The sequence below is a fragment of the Actinia tenebrosa genome, unplaced genomic scaffold (genome assembly GCF_029948245.1).
Source record: "Actinia tenebrosa isolate PJP-AT-01 unplaced genomic scaffold, QUT_ActTen_1.0 PGA_scaffold11__36_contigs__length_13525064, whole genome shotgun sequence".
Classification (NCBI taxonomy): Eukaryota; Metazoa; Cnidaria; class Anthozoa; order Actiniaria; family Actiniidae; genus Actinia; species Actinia tenebrosa.
The window spans coordinates 2,703,498-2,722,203 of record NW_028292571.1 but is presented as its reverse complement, the minus strand read 5'-3'; the positions used below and the strand labels follow the sequence as shown (position 1 = coordinate 2,722,203).

At 36.0% G+C, this 18,706-nt stretch overlaps 2 protein-coding genes across 2 annotated transcripts; one reads left to right on the top strand and one right to left on the bottom strand.

The window, feature by feature from the left end:
* The first annotated feature begins 1,070 nt into the window (after positions 1-1,070).
* On the top strand, positions 1,071-2,533 carry LOC148912340 (riboflavin-binding protein-like). The gene is made up of 3 exons (XM_089027488.1): positions 1,071-1,369; positions 1,727-1,969; positions 2,113-2,533. Exons 1-3 carry the CDS (start codon positions 1,100-1,102, stop codon positions 2,254-2,256), a joined length of 657 nt encoding a protein of 218 aa, XP_088883614.1. The 5' UTR covers positions 1,071-1,099; the 3' UTR covers positions 2,257-2,533.
* A 12,799-nt stretch (positions 2,534-15,332) lies between these two features.
* LOC116292980 (QRFP-like peptide receptor) lies at positions 15,333-17,279 on the bottom strand. Its single transcript, XM_031700350.1, has one exon. It carries the CDS (start codon positions 17,057-17,059, stop codon positions 15,911-15,913), a length of 1,149 nt encoding a protein of 382 aa, XP_031556210.1. The 5' UTR covers positions 17,060-17,279; the 3' UTR covers positions 15,333-15,910.
* Between the last annotated feature and the right edge of the window lie 1,427 nt (positions 17,280-18,706).

Genomic DNA, 18,706 nt, shown 5'->3' with positions numbered 1-18,706 from the left:
ACTAAGGCGACCGTCTTTCTAGATTTGTTAGAAGTTGTTCCGAACCTCTATTATTCTGATACCATTTATAACTAACAGTATTCTTAATGATTTCCTTCAAAATAAACATAAAGTTCTGAGTTATGTTATAGTTAAGATAAGATACTACAAGTACCTCTCTAGACTCCTATTCTCTGTTAACGACCTCTATTATTCTGATACCATTTACAGCGAACAATATTCTTAATGATTTCCCTCAAAATAAACATAAAGTTCTAAGCCCGGGGAGTACTCCCCTATATTTGCTATACGGGTATGTGCCGCCCTATAGGGTATGGTTTTTCGGCTTTTGGGTCTGGGGTAGGGTATCATTTTTTGACATTTTGTCTGGGATAGGGTATCATTTCATATTGATTGCAACCGATTGTAAAACCGTATTTTCAGTCTTTTAGTCTGGAATAGGGTGTATGATTCTTAGTCTTAGTCTGGGATAGCTAGGGTCTGTAAAATCAAAATTTTAGGTCTGGGATAGGGTCAGGGTTTTGAGGTCGTGGCGGCACACCCCTAACCAAGTTGGGGTGGTAGTACCCCCCACCCCCGGGTTTCTAAGTTATGTTATAGTTAAGATAAGATACTACAAGTACCTCTCTAGACTCCTGTTCTGTGGTACCGTCCTCTATTATTCTGATACCACTTACAGCGAGCAATACTCTTGGTTTTCTTAGTCTAAGGACTGAGCTGTTTTTGTTTTCATGCAACATATATTGCTCACTTTTCGTAGCCCAGTTTCTCTACTTTATAGGATTAAAAAGACAAATGGAGTAAAATCTACTAATTAAAATAAACGGTCCGCTTTCATAAGAAAGACTTCAATGTTTGCAATGTATATCTAATAAATAGCCATAGTTTATGTACACTGAACAGTGGGCAAATGAAGCGGCTAGTCTATATTGAAGTACTTTATGAATATATATTTTAAAATATCAAAAGGATCCTTAGAAAGAAAAACAATACAATGTCTGTAGTATATTTTAAAACTTTACCTTAAGCAAACACCTCGTTAGTTGTCTACACTATATATAGAAATTGATCTCAGTGATAACATCAAGCTAGCCCAGCTATGGACGGAGCAAAAAGTATGTTAACTGCAATTGTTATCGCAGCAATTCTGAGTATTCAGCACGTGTCCGTGTATTCAGGCACCGTAGAGAAGTGTCTCGGAGGTGGATTTCACAAGAAGTTTCCTTCACCAGAGGGACCTGGCTTTGCTACTTGTTTTCCCTGGAAGAACAAGTCTTGCTGTTCGGCCGAGACAACTGTGGATCTGAAGACAAATGGCGTCAAAAATCGCGGTCATTTGGACTGGGAATATTGTGGTAGCTTAAGTGAGGTAAGGTTAACAACTTAAAATGTCCTTAGATATATTGTCTACGGCAAACATTTCTTTTGAAAGAATGATTTTGCACAATCTGCTATATGTCGCCGATCTAACATTGATTTCTGACATGGTTGATAAAAAATGAACTAGCCCGAGCTAAAATTACGTGGCCTAAAAATTCAGCAAACTAAGCCTTCATCAAAGCTCTTTTCGAATTTTTAGGATTCTGGGCCCTCGTTACAACTTTACATTTGAATCGTAGTTTTTGGCCTATAGGATCTAAACTATACTGAATTCCCTCTAGCATGACTGACTTCTGCATATATGATTTCTGAATCACATCACTAACAGTGAGATTATATATCTTAGTCATGCAAGAAATACTTGTTACACCAGGCCTGTTTCTATTTTTGTGATCCAAACCTGGTCAAATGGCAAACAGCTGGCGCTTATATTAGCGAGCTACCCATCTGCAGTGATACTTGTGACAAATGGTTCGAGGCCTGCAAGAATGACAAGACCTACTCTAAGAATTGGATGGATGATTATTCCTTGTATCACTCCGTAAAGGGTCCAATCAAAACTAACAGACCATGCCGCACTTTTGCCGAGGTAAGTGTTGTCCCCTGCAAAATACCTACAGTATATGAGGAATGCTTTGTTATCTTCAACCAAGTTGGTGATTATGACGTAACATGCCATGCTCTATTCCAGTGTCATCTTTTCCTGAAAGGTTTTTTTTTCATATACTGAAGGTTTTTCAAAACGGTGAAGGATTGTGTAACAAGGTCTATGGACTAGCCTACAAGTACGAACGGTCTTCCAACTGTTTGGTGTTCAATTTCAAAGGTGAAAACCCGAATGACAAAGTCGTGCCAGCTCCTTCTTCTTCATCCTAGGCATTGTTGAGCAAGGTAGAAGAACTAAAGCTGGAGGAAAACTTAAGAACTTGTCATTAGCGTTAACAAATTCATAAAATATATACGTAAAGAAGCTCTAAGAGGCCAAGGTCAACAGTATTCAGTTCGTACTTTTTGGTCTTGACTTGAGTAAGCAAAACAACATGAACATGTTAACCATAAGAAGAATATGAAGTAATACTCAATATTCTCTTGTGTAAACCTAATGATCCATCAATAGATATAACAGTGAAATCAATAAAATGTTACACTCTGGTAAAAATATTGTTATTGTTTAATAATTGTCTTGACTATAAAATAATACATTGCATCTTTTTTTGAATTTCCATCATATCTACGGTCAGCCGAAAAAGACCTTTTTACATTTGAGCCGGAATACCAAAGCTTGATTCTCAATTTTTGATAAAGAAATCCGACCAGAGTCCTCTAGGTGATCTCGACTCGAAGCGCGCAAATGATTGATTGTCAAAACGAACAGTTCCTAATACCGAGTTTCCTATTTCATAATATCTCACGGTAAGCAAAATGGCGGCTGGTGACTAAACAAGACAACTCCGATTTTGCTTACTTTTATTAAAATAAAAAATAAATCACTTTTATTTAAGGATGTAGTCGTTCTAGCGCTTTCGCACTAATTGGGGACACCTTTCGCTCACACGCACTACCACTACATTCAATATTCTATGCACACAACGCTCAGCTCACACGTTGATTGCATTTATGTTTTGTTGTTATTCATTTTTTAAAAAGGAAAAGGCAAAAGGAAGCTTTTCTGGTACATGTAACATAGAATACTTCAATGTAAAATTATATTTCAGGACGTATTTTAAAAAGGTTAACTAAAAATACGACTCCATTTTAAAATTCATTATGGAACTTTTGGTGATGCGACAAAAATACTTCTGATTGGTTAATAGTAACCGGAAGAGCGTGCGCGAGATCACCTTGTTGTTCTACTGTCTAAATGTTGCACGCAGTCTTCACCAAAACCGATGTTTGTGTGAGTATAAAAATACAGAGAAACGTTATTGGAGAACTTTTCAAAATCTTGAAGCATGATACGTGGAAAATATCAACAAAAAGTTGTCCAAATGGCGTCCATTTTGAATTTCCGTTTCATGTCATCGCGTGCGCAAGTCGAAGATAAATTTGAGAGCGAAGCCTGGCACTAGCTACAAATGGTTTATGTTATTTTTTGGTTTGACTGACAAAGAACATTAGAGTAGTTGAAAAAGTTAGGACCAATCGAACCAATCAGATGAGCCATCACCTTCGTTGCCATTTCCACGAAACATGGTTTACCGTATTAAGATCCCAACTTGTACTGCCCCCTTTTAATAAGCCATCCATCCCTAAGGAACGTTGTTTTCCTTTTCCTTTGGTAGGCCTTTCAATTCCACCTGCCGAACTCATGATTAAGAATAATTATGAATTTCCAAAGATCAGGAAAATCAATGAAGCTAATACGCTTCCATTATAAGAAAACCCCGTCCAAAACTATAGAAGAGAACTATAAGCCACCAGGGGGTTTAATATATAGAGGAAATAGGGGTTTGATGGGCCATTTTGAGAACGGTACGGTGATATGGACAACAAAATCGCAACTCCTACTTCAATTTCCTCCAGAGGTTCCAGAGCAAACGTTGCTCGTACCATCGTTCTGCGCGAAAAAAAACCATCTTTATGCAAAGTAAAAACTCTCTCTACTCTTAATAGTGATGAAGATTTGTTGCGCACGGAGTGGTAATAGGTCCAACATCTACTCTGCAACTTCCAAAGTAAATATTATGTTGCACGGTAAAATGCGCGCTTTAGTAGCAAGGCTTATTTTAGTAGATCTTAGTGATTAAATATCCATAGCAGAATTGTTTTTAAAATCAAAGTTTTGTTTGATGACGGACCCAATCATTCAATCAGCATTTAGTTCATACACGTCACGTTAGTATTTACTGTTTAGACTACGGCTAGTAAGTCGATCGTTTATAACAAAATAAAAGGAAATCAATAGTGTATTGAAATAAAGTGTGATCAATGGATTTCCCTCGAAATATATTCAAAGTTGTCAGTAACGTTTTAGTTGAGACATGAGGGTAAACAAGAGGTGATTTCAGGAAAACCCATCGGAAATTTGTTAACTGTCAAAAGAGACAGGAAAATTACAATAAAATGTGGTATAAATCGAATAGAACTGATTTCTAGGTTCCGAACAGAAGATCTAAAAGTCTACATATTTTACTAGGCAATTTATAACCTTTAGCCAAAACTGTTGGGTGTATTCCATTCAAAAGAACAGTTTGAAAATTGCATTATACATCTTTCTTGGGCTTTGAGTAAATTAGATGCAAATTCTTTTTATAGATTTTTGGAAGTAACTTTGGCTATATCAGTCTACAGAATTTATCACAACTTTTCAAGTTGTTGTCAGAGTTAAATGCTTCCATGCGTACGCCATTCCCTTGTGGCGACAATATGCACTAAGGGGATATTTCTAGACTTTTGCCTCTCTAGACTCATGTTCTCTGGTAACGACCCCTATTATTCTGACACCATTTATAGCCAACAATGTTCTTAATGATTTCTTTCAAAACTAACATAAAGTTCTAAGTTATGTTATAGGTAAGATAAGATACTACAAGTGCCTCTCTAGACTCCTGTTCTCTGGTAACGACCTCTATTATTCTGATACCATTTATAGCGAACAATGTTTTTAATGATTTTCTTCAAAATAAACATAAAGTTCTAAGTTATGTTATAAGGTAAGATAAGATACTACAAATACCTCTCTAGACTCCTGTTCACTGGTAACGACTTCTTTTATTCTGATACCATTTATAGATAACAATATTCTTAATGATTTTCTTCAAAATAAACATAAAGTTCTAAGTTATGTTATAGGTAAGATAAGATTCTACAAGTGCCTCTCTAGACTCCTGTTCTCTGGTAACGACCTCTATTATTCTGACACCATTTACAGCGAACAATGTTCTTAATGATTTCTTTCAAAACAAACAAAAAGTTCTAAGTTATGTTATAGGTAAGATAATATACTACAAGTACCTCTCTAGACTCCTGTTCTCTGTTAACGACCTCTATTATTCTGATACCACTTACAGCGAACAATGTTCCTAGTTTTCTTTGTCTAAGGACTGACCTGTTTTTGGTTTCATACAACATATATTGCTCACTTTTCGAGGACCAGTTTCTCTACTTTATAGGATTAAAAAGACAAATAGAGTAAAATCTACTAAATCAAATAAACGGTCCGCTATCATAAGAAAAACTTCAATGTTAAAGAATATCTCCAAGATTATTGGAAAAGTCGTTTCCCTTCAGCTAAATGATTATCTGTCTCTGAACAATCTCCATGAACCATTGCAGTCTGCATACAAAACATTTCATAGCTGTGAAACTGCTCTTCTTCGAGTACAAAATGATATCCTCCACTCCATTGACAATCGTTCTTGTGTTGCCATGCTACTCTTGGACCTATCTGCTGCATTTGACACAGTTGATCATCAAATTCTTCTAGATCGTCTCCATACAAAATTTGGCATTTCTGGCATAGCTCTTCAATGGTTTAAGTCCTACCTCACTGATCGCTTTCAATTTGTTTCCATTGATGATTTTTCTTCTGAAGCCCTTCAACTTGATTGTGGCGTACCTCAAGGTTCTGTACTTGGTCCTTTGTTGTATCTCCTTTATACTTCTCCAGTAGCTGATATCCTCCGAATACACAGAATGTCTTTCCACCTTTATGCTGATGACACTCAATTATATATTCCTTTCTCCTGTAATGATGATTTGTCCCTTAATGATTCCATGAATCTGATTGAAAACTGTCTATCTGATATTGATGCTTGGATGACTACAAATAAATTGAAACTAAATAAAGGCAAAACTGAATTCCTGTTATTTTCTTCAAAGCACAGCCCACAGTTAACTCTTCCTTCTCTTCAATTTGGTTCTGATGTGATAATGCCCTCAATGCATGCTCGGAACATTGGTGTCATATTTGATACGCATCTTACTTTGGTTCGTCATGTGAATAATATTTGCAAGTCTTCTTTTTATCATCTCAGAAACATTGCTAAAATAAGAAAATACATCTCTTTGAAAACAACTGAAACTCTCGTCCACGCGTTCATATCCTCCAAACTCGACAACTGTAACTCTCTGCTCTTTGGCTTACCAAACAAACTCTTAGATAAACTACAATCTGTACAGAATGCTGCTGCCAGAATAATCACTCTTTCCCATAAACATGACCACATTACACCTATCCTCGTTAATCTGCATTGGCTACCAATTGAATCTAGAATCAAATATAAAATCCTATTACTTACTTTTAAAGCTCTTCATGGCCAATCTCCTATCTATATCCGGGAACTCATTTCAGTGTATAAACCGAACCGTAATCTTCGTTCTGCATCACAGGTTCTTCTATCAGCACATTCTTATAATCTTAAATCTTATGGTCATCGCTCCTTCTCTGTGGCTGCTCCTGAACTCTGGAACTCACTTCCAATATCTCTCCGAAATGCATCAAGTCTAGCCTCATTCAAAACTGAACTTAAAACTTATCTCTTCAAATTAGCATATTCTTTGTAAATAATTTTATTTTGTCGTTGTCTTTGTCGTTTGCTTACTAGCGCTTAGAACAGATTTGTATTTGCGCTTTATAAATAAATATTATTATTATTATTATTAATGTTTCAACAGCGGGCAAATGAAGTGCTAGTCTATATTGAAGTAGTTTATTTAACAATTATTTGCCGAAGGCGAAGTGATTATCGGGGAATATTTACCAAGACGCGAGCCTTCGAGCGGCGAGGTAAATATTCCCCGATAATCACCGAGCCTCAGGCAAATAATTGTTTTAGTATAAATACAAATGTAGTATATATATAAATGTAATATATTTTCAAACTTTACCTTAAGCAAACACCTCGTTGGTTGTCTACACTATATATAGAAATTGATCTCAGTGATAACATCAAGTTAGCACAGCTATAGACAGAGCAAAAAGTATTTGCAATTGTTATCGCAGCAATTCTGAGTATTCAGCTTGTGTCTGTGTATTCAGGCACCGTAGAGAAGTGTCTCGGAGGTGGATTCCACAAGAAGTTTCCTTCACCAGAGGGACCTGGCTTTAATTTGCTACTTGTTTACCCTGGAAGAACAAGTCTTGCTGTTCGGCCGAGACAACTGTGGATCTGAAGACAAATGGCCTTAAAAATCTCATTCATTTGGACTGGGAATACTGTGGTAGCTTAAGTGAGGTAAGGTTAACAACTTAAAATGTCCTTAGATATATTGTCTACGGCAAACATTTCTTTTGAAAGAATGATTTTGCACAATCTGCTATATGTCGCCGATCTACATTGATTTCTGACATGGTTGATAAAAAATGAACTAGCCCGAGCTAAAATTACGTGGCCTAAAAATTCAGCAAACTAAGCCTTCATCAAAGCTCTTTTCGATTTCTTAGGATTCTGGGACCTCTTTACAACTTTACATTTGAATCGTAGTTTTTGGCCTATAGGATCCAAACTATACTGAATTCCCTCTAGCATGACTGACTTCTGCATATATGATTTCTGAATCACATCACTAACAGTGAGATTATATATCTTAGTCATGCAAGAAATACCTGTTAGACGATTGCTGTTTCTATTTTTGTGATCCAAACCTGGTCAAATGGCAAACAGCTGGCGCTTATATTAGCGAGCTACCCATCTGCAGTGATACTTGTGACAAATGGTTCGAGGCCTGCAAGAATGACAAGACCTACTCTAAGAATTGGATGGATGATTATTCCTTGTATCACTCCGTAAAGGGTCCAATCAAAACTAACAGACCATGCCGCACTTTTGCCGAGGTAAGTGTTGTCCCCTGCAAAATACCTACAGTATATGAGGAATGCTTTGTTATCTTCAACCAAGTTGGTGATTATGACGTAACATGCCATGCTCTATTCCAGTGTCATCTTTTCCTGAAAGGTTTTTTTTTTCATATACTGAAGGTTTATCAAAACGGTGAAGGATTGTGTAACAAGATTAATGGACTAGCCTACAAGTACGAACGGTCTTCCAACTGTTTGGTGTTCAATTTCAAAGGTGAAAACCCGAATGACAAAGTCGTGCCAGCTCCTTCTTCTTCACCTTAGGCATTGTTGAGCAAAGTAGAAGAACTAAAGCTGGAGGAAAACTTAAGAACTTGTCATTAGCGTTAACAAATTCAGGCATTAAACTGATATAAAATATATACGTAAAGAAGCTCTAAGAGGCCAAGGCCAACAGTATTCAGTTCGTACTTTTTGGTCTTGACTTGAGTAAGCAAAACAACATGAACATGTTAACCATAAGAAGAATATGAAGTAATACTCAATATTCTCTTGTGTAAACCTAATGATCCATCGATAGATATAACAGTAAAATCAATAAAATGTTACACTCTGGTAAAAATATTGTTATTGTTTAATAATTGTCTTGACTATAAAATAATACATTGCATCTTTTTTTGAATTTCCATCATATCTCTGGTCAGCCGAAAAAGACCTTTTTACATTTGAGCCGGAATACCAAAGCTTGATTCTCAATTTTTGATAAAGAAATCCGACCAGAGTCCTCTAGGTGATCTCGACTCGAAGCGCGCAAATGATTGATTGTCAAAACGAACAGTTCCTAATACCGAGTTTCCTATTTCATAATATCTCACGGTAAGCAAAATGGCGGCTGGTGACTAAACAAGACAACTCCGATTTTGCTTACTTTTATTAAAATAAAAAATAAATCACTTTTATTTAAGGATGTAGTCGTTCTAGCGCTTTCGCACTAATTGGGGACACCTTTCGCTCACACGCACTACCACTACATTCAATATTTTATGCACACAACGCTCAGCTCACACGTTGATTGCATTTATGTTTTGTTGTTATTCATTTTTTAAAAAGGAAAAGGCAAAAGGAAGCTTTTCTGGTACATGTAACATAGAATGCTTCAATATAAAATTATATTTCAGGACGTATTTTAAAAAGGTTAACTAAAAATACGACTCCATTTTAAAATTCATTATGGAACTTTTGGTGATGCGACAAAAATACTTCTGATTGGTTAATAGTAACCGGAAGAGCGTGCGCGAGATCACCTTGTTGTTCTACTGTCTTAATATTGCACGCAGTCTTCACCAAAACCGATGTTTGTGTGAGCATAAAAATACAGAGAAACGTTATTGGAGAACTTTTCAAAATTTTGATTCTTCTGTTTGTTTATTTTGAGGACTAAAGGACCACACATGCTCGGTGCAATCCTACGTTCACTTAGACTCAACTCTAATTGCGCCAAAGAGATAATAGAGCCGTTTTCGTATGACTGTGAAAAGCTCACAGCACGCACACGGTCGTGACACGACAAGGGATACGCCAGACCAATCACATTGCTCGAGAATTTACTTTCCATCCAATCAAATACCCGGACCACGGCGTAGACACGGTCACACCAAGGTCACGTCACTGACAGGCCAATCACATTGCGCGAGAAAAAAAAAACAGCCAATTAATATTCTAGAAAACATGACGGCACGGCAAGCTTACGGCAGTGACTTTTTTACAGTCATAATAAAACTGCTCTATAAACTGCTAGTCATGTTTGTGGAATCGAGTTGGTTTATTGAATATAATGAATGTGATTTGTCAGTATCAGTTTCTGTGTCAGATAATATGTAATCATTAAAATACGTCAATTCAATAAAGGCGATTTTTTTTTACTCATTTTCTTTTCAACTTTCACTTTTATCCAAAGTAGCCGGCCTCTCTGTGATTGAAGAACTTTTAAATTAGAGCAGCCGTTTGTCTGGAGGGCATTATAGACCCGATTTCATTTCTCAGCCAATAGTTTTAGTCTTTCTTAGGAAATAATGTAAAATTATGTTGCTTTATATAGAAAAAACCCGTTCACATTTGCTAGGAGCAAAATAAAAATTAAGCTCAAAATGATAGAAATAGGAAAAATAATGATGACATATGGCTGACGTCACTTCTGTCCGTCCGTCCGTCCGTCCGTCCGACCGTGTACACAACACAGGAATCCCACTTGATGTCAAAGGAAAACTACTCACAAATGCGGCTCTCAAATAATAACAACTTTATTAGACAGGGTAACACCGTTACCATAAATGATAATTTCAGGTGGCCCTGACGCACAGAAAAATTTTCAGGTGGCCCAAATGCACAGAAAAATATCGCTTTAGGACAAGTTATAGACCAAAAACAATTAAGAAAAAACTTTCCTCTAGGCAAAGATGGATCAAGAAGTGTTCTTCAAGGATTCAGGTGTATATATATATATATAATTTTTTTTGTTTTTTTTGTTTTTTTTGACAAGCATTTCTCTACGAATCGACAAATCAAAGACTTTCTCTCAAAACTTTTAATATTTCTATAGATAAGCTTAATTTATTTTGATGCTGGATGAAATATAACACGAAGAGCATATTACGACAACAAATATTCGTCCTTTATTTAGCTTTGTAAATCTTTAACAATTCGGTAGTTTTTAACCAACTATCGTATGTTTTTCGTTCAATAAAATGCAGATTTTTTCGCCTCCTGTCGCGGGATCCCATCGGCAAAACAAAGAAGACTTTCATTTAATAATTTTATATTTTTCTACTGTTTTTTTGTCTCGATTTGTCCTAAATCTCCAGATTTTCGATTTCAATGAAAGACATCCGAGGTAAATTTCACCAAACTTGATATTGTATTGGATTATCTGTAGTTATCTTTCGTTTTTTTAAGTAAAAGAGATTCAAAGACTAAAACTGTCGGCCTTGGAAAACTTTGTCGAAGAATCTTCCAAGAACAAAACTAGCCCCTGGGGGTGGTGGTGAGTTGTGTACAAAATTCCTAAGTGGGACGGAGAGTATACTCGCCCCCCCCCCCCCCCCCCCAAAAACAAAAAAAAACAATGTAGTGCATTTCGATTCGATTTCACTGCATGTTTTTTATTATGGGAGAAATTATCTTCATCTCGAATAAAAAATAATTGAAGATTTTTCCCCCGATCTTATATTTACCTTTCAGTTTCATTCAAATTGCTCTCCCTGTGACTTCCGTATCGGGAGCTCCGCTTTTAGGCAATGCCTAAATATATATATTAAAACATTAATGAGAAAAATTCTCCGCTTTTGTAATTAGACTCGAAATATTATTTCTATTTTACATTTTTTGATAACATTCGATCGATTGCCGTGGGGGAAAATGCGAAATATTCTGCCCCAATATGTATGTAAGATGTTACCGGTCGTAGCGTCATGTACAACTTATTTCCGTTCGATTTTTGCGCCACCAGAAACTTAAAAACTCTATACGTGTATGACATTGATTACCTAAGTAACTCATTAAAAAAGTGTTTTAGGCGTTTCGTAAATGGAGCCTTAAAAAGCACGCCATAAGGCGTTAGGAATCAAATTTAGCAGACAAGTTATTTGCTTTTCCACGGTAAATACTCAGTAAAATGTGCTTTGATCATCAGATAGCTTTGCTTACTTAGCGAAATGGCATCTTTTGAGGTAGTTTTCAAAAAATTTTATTAAGGATTAAAGTTATTCTCTTTGACAAAAAGGGAAAATGAAGAGAAAATATTGTCGGTAGATCTCTGATATATCGGTCACTCACAGAAAAGGAGGGATTCATTTTAATGTAATGATTGATAGCATCTAAGACTTCTACCGGAGTACTACTACAATAGTAGCAACGACAGAAGTATTGTTAGCGTCCGCAGTGATAATAAAAATGAAGATTGAGGTAGTAAAGGTGGGATTTATTTTAATGTAATGATTGATAGCATCTGAGAGTTCTACCGAAGTACTACAATATTAGCAACGACTGAAGTATTGTTAGCGTCGGCAGTGATGATAAAAACGAAGATTGTATGGATAGAAACGTTGATACAGATTGTATTTATTTAATTAATTATTTATTTATCTATTTATTCATTCATTCATTCATTTATTAATTAGTGACTTCCATGCAGATTACATAAATATTCTAAGAAATACGGGGAAAAAAATGGAATCCAAAAAAACAGACACACGTAAGCTACATGAGGGGCAGAGCGAACGGACTCGTGGTCCCATCGAGGCTCGCCCCAATAAAACAAAGTAAGATAATAACTAAGTAGAAGTTGATAGGAAAAAAGTCAATACAATGGTGTACAAAACACACATCAACAACAATTACAACAACCGATCTACAATGAGGACATACACAGGGGCGGCGGAAGCTGAAAAATTTTGGGGGGGCACTCCAATATTTCACGGTACCTTGAAATGACCCCCCCCCCCCTCCTCCCTGTTTAGCTTGATTACAAACGTGTATGTGTGATATTTCAATCAGTAACATTTTGCGCGCATTAAACCACTTGCAATTGTGCTGAGAGACACAAAAATGATGCAAGTCGTCGCTAGATATATCGTATATTTTTTAGACACAGAAAATTATGTAATATCAAAATAATAAATAATGGTAATCATAACCAAATCTCATGCGTTTTGTGTGTGTGTGTGTGTGTGTGTGTGTGAGGCATTATATTCTGGGGGGGCCAGCCCCCCCCAAAAAATCTAGTGGGGGGGCCAGTGCCCCCCCCCCCCCCCCCCCGCTTCCGCCGCCCCTGATACAGATTTCCATGTCTGAATTCTAGAAGTGTCGAAAAAACAGGTGAACTCGTCTAAGTAGAATTTATAGAGCATTTTCTTGAAAGTAGTTACAGAGGGAGCTTTATGTATATGAACAATACGGATAACAATACGGTTAAAGAACGAGTCCCTAAACAAGGAAGTTCGGAAACGATGGACTTAAAGAGAAAATACAAGTCGCGGTACTCATGCCAGTAGGACAATGGCAGAAGCTTTAACGAAATCAACGTTATCGTTATCGGCAATGGTGTCGATACTGATTAAGGTGGTGGTGGCGGCGATGGGCGATGTTGATGGTGATGATGGCTGTAGGCTTGATAGAAAAATAGAAAATAGAAACAGAAATAGATCAGTGCCGGTGATAAATGAGGAAATGACAATACTGCTAACGTCGGATTAAAAAAAAAGTTTCATATTATGGATTAAGCAAATTATGACTCTTCATCATATTTTCTGTATTTGATATCACTCTTCATTGATTTTCAGCCTTTTAGTCTGATATCGGCATTTTTATTACATGCCAAGATATTTTAAGAACTAGAATGTCGTTTCTGTCCTATTCCGACATCCGACATCTCTCTAACCCGAACAAGTGAAATCAAATTCCGGGATACTGAAGTAGCATCATAATATTACAATCTTCCAGTTCGTTCCAGTGGTAAGGCTGAGTGGCTATCTTCTGAGTATTTCAAAGATTCTTGATTCATCGTAAAAAGAAAGATACCGATATTTCTGCCTCTCAAATAGTCGTGTAGTTTTGGTGTGTTTCTGACATTCGGCAGATAACTCATTTCTAAATATCTCTATATGACTAGTCCTCTTTGCTGCAAATTTATACACAGGCAGCCCAAGCAATGTATCTGTGCTGTCTCAAATACTGAAAAAATCATAAAAAGTTAAAATACGAAAAACAAAAATTAAAAAAAAGTTAAAAAGCATTAAGAACAACATGAGATCAGCACAGATACATTGCTTGGGCTGCCTGTGCTTTATTACCAAATATTCCATTCCAATCTGATTCCAATCAGTAGTTAGCAACACCTCGTTTTAATCTCACAAAAATTATTTTCGTTAAAGTAGTTATTGAATACCACGAATAATACTGATTTTATCATAAATGTCGTAGTGAATGTGGAAAGTAATGTTTTAGAGTGCATTGTAGTGTATTTAAACGAAGCAACAACAACAACAACAACAACAACAACAAAAAGATTCTAAAATCATTTCATTTGCGGTGTTTTTGTAATTTTTACTGTTTTTTCCTGTTGTCATTATCATTCTATTATTGTACATGTAAAGTGGATAAAGTAAATATGGAAAGTAATGTTTTAGAGTGCATTGTAGAGTATTCAAACGAAACAAAAAAAGAAAAAGATTCTAGAAATCATTTCATTTGCGGTGTTTCTTAATTTTTCCTGCTTTTTCCTGCTGTCATTATCATTCTCTTATTGTACATGTAAAGTGGATAAAGTAAATATGGAAAGTAATGTTTTAGAGTGCATTGTAGAGTATTCAAACGAAACAAAAAAAGAAAAAGATTCTAGAAATCATTTCATTTGCGGTGTTTCTTAATTTTTACTGTTTTTTCCTGTTGTCATTATCATTCTATTATTGTACATGTAAAGTGGATAAAATAAATATGGAAAGTAATGTTTTAGAGTGCATTGTAGTGTATTTAAACGAAGCAACAACAACAACAAAAAAAAGATTTTAAAAATCATTTCATTCGCGGTGCTTTTTAATTTTTACTGTTTTTTCCTGTTGTCATTATCATTCTGTTATTGTACATTGTATTTTAATCGATTCCGTTCTGTTTGTCTTTACAGTTTGGTTTTACTGGGATATTAGTTTTATAATTAAGTTGAAAATGTTGATTTTTACTGATTTTCACTTCTTTCTCTTTTTGTTTCTTGCTTTCGTTTTTCATGGAAGATTGGATATTTTATATTTCAGCCAAAAATTACTGCAGAAAATCCCAAGGAAAGAAAGAAAGAAAGAAAGGAAAAAAGAAAGAAAGAGAGAAAGAAAGAAAGAAAGAATGCAAGAAAGAAGAAAGAAAGAAAGAAAGAAAGAAAGGAAGAAAGAAAGAAAGGAAGAAAGAAAGAAAGAAAGAAAGGAAGAATGCAAGAAAGAAAGAATGCAAGAAAGAATGCAAGAAAGAAAGAAAGAAAGAATGCAAGAAAGAAAGAAAGAAAGAATGCAAGAAAGAAAGAAAGAAACGAAGCGAAAACAAAAGTAAAGTTGCAAAGTAAAGCATCTTTCTCCCCCTCTCTCTCCCTCCCTCCCTCCCTCCCTCCCTCCCTCCCTCCCTCCCTCCCTCCCTCCCTCTCTATTTATTTTAATTATATTGCAAGTGAGGTGGTCAGCTTTATTAAATAAAGTAAATCACACATATTATGCATGTATATTCTACGCTACTTTTTGTTTATCTTGAGGTGCTGATCTTACTCGAGTATCGGCGCAACAAGTATTGTACATGGACACTCTTTGTGCTACCTTATTCACTTCGCTTCTATTCTCCGCCCTTAGACTTTGATACTACTTTGTACCCCTAACTTTTTGGACCACTAAAGTTATCTATATTATTCGTGATTTTACGTTGCTTACAAGAGTTCATGGCATTCATTCATTCGTTGGAGAAGTGTATTTGTAAAACACCTAAGTGGCCTAAGCACATAGACATCATTTACTTTCGTCTTTAACTTCCTGCGGTGCTTTTTAAATCACCCATTAATTATATCTAAAACGAGAATATCCCTGCAAATTACATCCAAAACTGCAGACAGAGCCAATATTTTAGTCTCTATATGATTTATCAAAGCTGATAAGTAAACCTCTAAGAATGTTTTCGTACCTTAAACTGACTGATATATACGTTTGAAATCAGTTTATAACCTAGTATGCATCAGGAGTAACCTGGTTATCACTGACTCGCGCGTATTTATAAGCTATCTGCGGGTTTAAGGTGGGCATATCGAATCTCTTGATCCTCAGTAGATGTTTGGTTGGGACTTTTTCTATCTAAACGGGATCGCGTCGTATTTCTTGAGGCAAGAAGCGTGTTTTTCCTCGTCTTTGGTCGACCGATCTTCAATACGCGTTGTAACCCTCTTCTGTAGTTCTCGATAAAGATGAAATACAGACAAGGGTTGAGTGCGCTGTTGGTGTACGTCAGAAACTGGGCCGCGAATAAAAATGTTCTCAACGCTTCAGAGGTACTAATGTTCCAATTTAAAATTAAGGTTGCATAGAAAAGAAACACGTTGAAAGGACCGTAACAAAACGCGAAGCCAACAACGGTCAATACAGCTAGTTTCAAAAGCTTGATGTTGTTAGCTTGCCTGCGACTTCGGGCACCATTGCCATTCTCCCCCTTGATAATAGTGCTTCTTGTGACAATGAGTATGGCTGAATACATGACTGTTAGAAGGACACACGGGACGAGAGTGAAGAGAATACAACTCGCTATAGCTGCTGCACGCTGGATCTCTAAATGGAAAGAAATATCTTCAGACCACTGCAAGAGGCAATGAGTTTCACCATTGATCTTCATCAGCTTGAATCCGTACAAAAAAGGCGCGAAATAGAAGACTGAGAAAGTCCAAGTGAACGCCATGAGTCCAATGCGAACCCTTGATGTGATGAGAGAGAGTTTCATGGGGAATACCACAGCACAGAACCTGTCCATTGAAATACATAGCAAAGACAAGATTGACACTACCATAGTCACGTCTGAGAAAAAGAACATCAGCTTGCACATGATATTACCGGCAGCACCTTCCATCGCTAGCCATGTTTGTCGGCCTGAAGCTTCTTGGACTATGACTCTTGGAAGAATAACAATTGGTACGACGAGATCGGACACCGCCATATTAACAATGAAATAGTTGATTGTCTTCTTCATGTTAGCGTTCTTGTGCACAACGAGGATAAGAAGGATGTTTCCAACGAAGGAAATAACTAGAACTACACTGCAAGCTAAAATCTTTCCCACTCTACTTATAATAGAGCTTGAACTTAAATCATTAGCCAAAGATGCGTTGTTTGGGATTAGGAATTCTCCAGTACTTAAGTTTCTAATTCCTTCCATTTTTGCAGTGTTAGTATAATGTGGGCCTCTTTTACAGCAAATCTGTTGATAGTGTTAGGAAACCTCGTTCTTTTCCGCGTTTCCAAGGTCTTACTTGTCACAAAAATCGTCGAAATTAATTTCAAAAGATTATCAAAAACAATGACAAGTTCCGTGTCCTGGAAAAAAATACCTGTATTCCGGACGCAAATGCAGCTTTGGATACCTGTAACTTCTTAAAAGCATGTTTCATTTCACTCGTAATGAGTTTTTTAATCTATTCAGACCTGTCGAAATGGGCTATGTTTTGCCGGACTCATTTCCAATCAGATGGATCACTAATAACAAAGCCTTAAATCTCCCATTAGTACTTCTGATTAGCAAGTATTTTTCAAAGTTGACCGCGGAGGGGTTATTTCAAAATTTGAACAGGTGATTTAAAAAAAAAAGTCAATTTACTTTCAAAATGCACAAAATTATTCGAGTAATAATTTTTGTTTTCGCGGTTTGAGATAAAGCGATAATGAATCTGAATCGTAAGACTCTATTTTAATGAGTTGCAAAGAAGAATGGGAGGTTCTGAAGGTGGGAAGATCACTTTTGGACCATGAAATTCCTGATTATTTAGTTTTTTGTTTGTTTTTCAGCTATGAGCTACCGTTTCATTAATGAAATCTTAAAGGATCACAGCCATGCATGGCGGGCAGATAACAAACCTTTTAGCTTCGACTATGTTTTTTGTAAAATAAATCAAAAAGCAAATATGAATTTCAAAGTAAACCTCTGAGTAAATGGTCTATGAAGATTCGATCTCACCAAACCATATCATTTACCATATCAGTTATATTCATTTCTGTTTTTTAGTGTGTAAATAGATTGAATTGAATTATCAGTGTAGATTATTATTTTAGGACTAGCTATTCTTAGTCTTTTGTAAAGTGAATCAAAGAGGCTATATCAATCGGCCTATATTATTGTTTTATAACTTTTTAAATTTCAAATTGATCTCGGACAAAGACTACAAATGTTTTCTTACTCAGTTTTGTAGGGAACTTATATAACTAACGTTGTTTTCCTTCCATGTACGATGTCATGACCATTGATAATTAATTCACAACCATAACTGAGAAAACAAAAACAAATTAAATGAACAATACAATCGTAAATGTGAAAATTGGAAAAAGTTAAGTGAATCGAATCGAAGATAAGAATTTCAAACGCTCGTAAAGAAATCTTCGCTCTGCGAGGATGTTGGCTCTGATTGAAAAATATATGAGATTTTAGACTTTGTGGCACTACTGACAGCTGGTATCGTCTCTGCTTCTTTAAAATTTGGAAACGATGTATTAATGTATACACTGAGAAAACTATTCCCATTTAGTAGATGTTTACATAGTCTCGAAATGATTGAAGGAAGATGAGAAAGAAAGGGAAAGAAAAGGAAAGAAAAGAAGAAAGAAAGAAAGAAAGAAAGAAAAAAAGAAGAAAGAAAGAAAGAAAGAAAGGGAAAGAAAAGGAAAGAAAATAAGAAAGAAAACAAGAAAGAAAGAAAGAAAGAAAGAAAGGGGTAAAGAACTGCCAAAGAAAAAGAAAAAGAAAAGGATCAAAACAAAAAGATTAACATTAAAATTTGGAAACGATGTATTAATGTATACACTGAGAAAACTA

What these genes read in the sequence shown, in the direction of transcription:
- LOC116292980 (XM_031700350.1), bottom strand. Translation starts at nt 17,059, where the DNA reads ATGGAAGGAATTAGAAACTTAAGTACTGGAGAATTCCTAATCCCAAAC.
- LOC148912340 (XM_089027488.1), top strand. Translation starts at nt 1,100, where the DNA reads ATGGACGGAGCAAAAAGTATGTTAACTGCAATTGTTATCGCAGCAATT. An exon ending in ATTGTGGTAGCTTAAGTGAG is followed by an intron (nt 1,370 to 1,726) that starts GTAAGGTTAACA and finishes TATATATCTTAG; the next exon opens with TCATGCAAGAAATACTTGTT. An exon ending in CATGCCGCACTTTTGCCGAG is followed by an intron (nt 1,970 to 2,112) that starts GTAAGTGTTGTC and finishes CATATACTGAAG; the next exon opens with GTTTTTCAAAACGGTGAAGG.